At 34.6% G+C, this 3,867-nt stretch overlaps 1 protein-coding gene across 1 annotated transcript in view; it reads right to left on the bottom strand.

Annotated features, from left to right (window-relative positions):
* Positions 1–268: 268 nt before the first annotated feature.
* The window catches only part of LOC111089804 (glycine receptor subunit beta-like), a gene marked incomplete at its 3' end in the record, with an annotated part of 29,884 nt that continues 26,285 nt past the window's right edge, over positions 269–3,867 (bottom strand). Inside the window, exons 5-6 of the mRNA XM_022402916.1 lie at positions 2,213–2,295; positions 269–433 (exon numbers count right to left, since the gene is read on the bottom strand). Coding sequence (XP_022258624.1) covers positions 269–433; positions 2,213–2,295 — 248 coding nt within the window. The remainder of the gene's footprint in view (positions 434–2,212; positions 2,296–3,867) is intronic.

The raw sequence follows: 3,867 nt of genomic DNA on the forward strand, positions 1-3,867 counted from the left end.
TCAGGAAGTACTTACCTGTAGGTGGTATTGAATGTCAAGTTGAGGAAGTACTTACCTGTAGGTGGTATTGAAGCATTTCTTTAGTAAAACAAACTACACCACCATTGCAAGATTTATAAATGTAAGAACTAAACGTTTATCATAGAATTTAATCAATAATTTCTTAATACATGTAAGAAGTGAAGAAAAAAAAACAATAAAAGAAACATACGTAAAATAATGTTAAATATAAAGAGATTATGGAAGTTTCTTGAAAGGTGGTCAGTACCTGAAGGCCACTCTTCTGTTTGGCTGTGAGTTCCTGTGGTTAGTACTCGGAATTGAAGAGGGCTGATCTTTATCTTCTGGGGTCCTTTCGTTTGTTTAAAACTCTTGTTATGGAAACTGTGTGCTTCGTTCCAACGGAGTAACGCTCTACTGTCGTCGTTCGCCACTGTATTGAAAAAATCACTAACTGTAGCATAACCAGACTCTATTAAAATCATAACCAGACTCCATTAAAAATATAATCTAATCTTTGCAGATATATGATAGAAAGTCGTATCCTGTCAGACTCATACTGTTAGCAACAGTCTGACCTGTCCTGTCAGACCCATACTTTTACAACAGTCTGTCTGACCTGTCCTGTCAGACCCATACTTTTAACAACAGTCTGTCTGACCTGTCCTGTCAGACTCATAACATATCAACAGTCTGTCTGACCTATCTTGTAAGATCCATACTGTTAACAACAGTATGACCTATCCTGTCAGATCCATACTATTAGCAATAGGTCAAGTCAAGAATTTGGGTTAAAACATAAGAAAATGTCGATAATATGTTTTACCTGTAAAAAGTTGAAAAAAAAAAGTGCAACATGGTTAATTGAACAATCTAAAGTGCAAAATAGGGCATTGAACAATCTAACGTGCAACATAGGTTACTGAACAATCTAAAGTGCAGCATGGGTTACTGAACAATCTAAAGTGCAACATGGGGTATTGAACAATCTAAAGTGCAACATGGGTTACTGAACAATCTAAAGTGCAACATGGGGTATTGAACAATCTAAAGTGCAACATGGGTTATTGAACAGTCTAAAGTGCAACATGGGGTATTGAACAATCTAAAGTGCAACATGCGGTATTGAACAATCTAAAGTGTAACATGGGGTAATGAACAATCTAAAGTGCAACATGGGTTACTGAACAATCTAAAGTGTAACATGGGGTAATGAACAATCTAAAGTGCAACATGGGTTATTGAACAACCTAAAGTGCAACATGGGGTATTGAACAATCTAAAGTGCAACATGGGTTACTGAACAATCTAAAGTGCAACATGGGGTATTGAACAATCTAAAGTGCAACATGGGGTATTCAACAATCTAAAGTGCAACATAGGTTACTGAACAATCTAAAGTGCAACATGGGGTATTCAACAATCTAAAGTGCAACATGGGGTATTCAACAATCTAAAGTGCAACATGGGGTATTGAACATTCTAAAGTGCAACATTGGGTATTGAACAATCTAAAGTGCAACATGGGGTATTGAACAATCGAAAGTGCGACATAGGTTACTGAATAATCTAAGCAATTTGAAACGAGTTAACTAGGCTTAGATTTATCTCATGATGAGAAAGAAGCTTTTCACAACAGCTGTAGTGAGATAGTTTGTGTTACTTCTCATTTTAGCATGTAACATTTAACGTATAACAGCACTTTTTGTTGATAATGGAAACAAACAATACACTAGTTTAGCAAGAGGATGTACATTGATTTTATACGTTTAGTGTTACAGGTCAGACTGTTGATATGTTATACGTTACAGGTCAGACTGTTGCTATGTTATACGTTACAGGTCAGACTGTTGATATGTTATACGTTACAGGTCAGACTGTTGCTATGTTATACGTTACAGGTCAGACTGTTGATATGTTATACGTTACAGGTCAGACTGTTGATACATTTAACACGAGTCAAGCAAAGTTTAATACAAGGAAATGCAGACGCAAATTTACTGTAATAAAAGTTAAATGTTTTTGAATTTTGATCCAGGAACATTTTAGATTTTAAGTGGAAAAAATCATACATTTTCAAAAAGAAATTCTAAGATTTAATTTAAATAAACTCCCTTTATTATCATTTCTTCATTTTCATTGAGTGGAAAATATTTATGGCTGCAAAATCAATAATGTATACGAGATTGAGTTGAATCATTTCAATACTCACTCAATCCTATCTGAAATTCGCAAACTTGTGTGTCCATTGGGAAAAGACGAAGGTCCATATGACAGCCCACTTGAAGCTGATATCTAAGTACGTAGAAATATTACGATGCATAGAATACGTTACTAGTCTTTTAACATATAGATATGTTGGTAAATCCCTCAAGAGTGCTTCTCGTTTTATCATATACATTTAAATATATTTCTTAGATTTTTTTAGTTTTTTTCAATTAGGCCTACAGAAATTTTCTGTGACGAGTAATAAAAAAATTAATTAAAACCCAAACTATTTAATTACACACTTAACTTCACTACAATATTTCAGTTTTTGTTTAATCGACTTAATAGTGGTCTAACATTACACAAACCAGGAGAAGGCGTAACTCAAAAACATTAGTTTCTTTAAATCAGTAATGAATAATACAATATATAAAACAGATCGTGTTTCATGGGATTTTTTTTATTCAATTTTGTTTTTAATTTGATAAGTATAAATGTAAGAGCATGCATCTTAGCACCGAAAAAAGAAATACGTTACAACTTGTAGCTTTTATGAGAGGCTTAACGATAGTATTAAAATGCTACTGTATCATACTTTTCGGTATATTATGATATAACACTTAATCTCAACCACAGAAGTATAAAGTAAATCATCTAAATAAGAATTAGTTATTTTCATTGGCTTCTTATAACGCTTAAATTCGGGGTTCGATCCCTGTGACGGAGCTTATCGCATAAGCAAACAGACGATCAAAGTTGTTTTCTCTTCTAGCTAATTTGTGATTGGCCTCCCCAGTGGCACAGCGGTATGTCCGCGGACTTACAACGCTAGAATCCGGGTTTCGATACTAGTGGTGGGCAAAGCACGGATAGCCCATTGTGTAGCTTTGTGCTTAATTACAAACGAACATAATTCGTGATTGGATGCTGCTAAAAACTACCGGAGTGGATTTCAAAAATAATGAGCGAATAATTAGAAAATTAATTTCCTCTTATCTCATACTTCAAAGAAAATTCATATATAATATTCAAGAACGTTTTCCACTTTCTTTGTTTAAATGACTTACAGCATGCCCTGATTTACAAATCGACCGAAAAGTTTGGAAATGTGCTTTGTTAAACCGATAAATGCTGCATAATGCATAGAAGTTTGTCCATGTACTTCTTCATCTTCCATCGTGGTCTATTTTAGTCAATCACCACAGAAAGACGCCTCCACCCATCCAACGTTCCTCCGGTATCGATCACTGATATTGGTTTTGAATATCTTATAATGTTGAATTATTTCAAGTTAAGATGGAGCACACGGCCGTCATATGCAGAAATGTACAGAGCGAGTTGATCAATGGAGAGCTATCAACGAAGACGTTTCACGATCATCCTGTGTGTGTGTATTTATATATGTTTATAAAAAACAATTTTCACCCTCTTAACTATCCTGTCAGTATTTCACTGAATGAAGACATCTCTCAGCCTCTTATTTATCCTGTCAGTATTTCACTGAATGAGAATACCTCTCAACCTGTTATTTGTCCTGTCAGTATTTCACTGAATGAAGACACCTCTCAACCTGTTATTTATCCTGTCAGTATTTCACTGAATGAGAAACCTCTCAACCTGTTATTTATCCTGTCAGTATTTCACTGAATGAGAATACCT

The sequence above is a fragment of the Limulus polyphemus genome, unplaced genomic scaffold (assembly GCF_000517525.1).
Source record: "Limulus polyphemus unplaced genomic scaffold, Limulus_polyphemus-2.1.2 Scaffold7424, whole genome shotgun sequence".
Taxonomy (NCBI): Eukaryota; Metazoa; Arthropoda; class Merostomata; order Xiphosura; family Limulidae; genus Limulus; species Limulus polyphemus.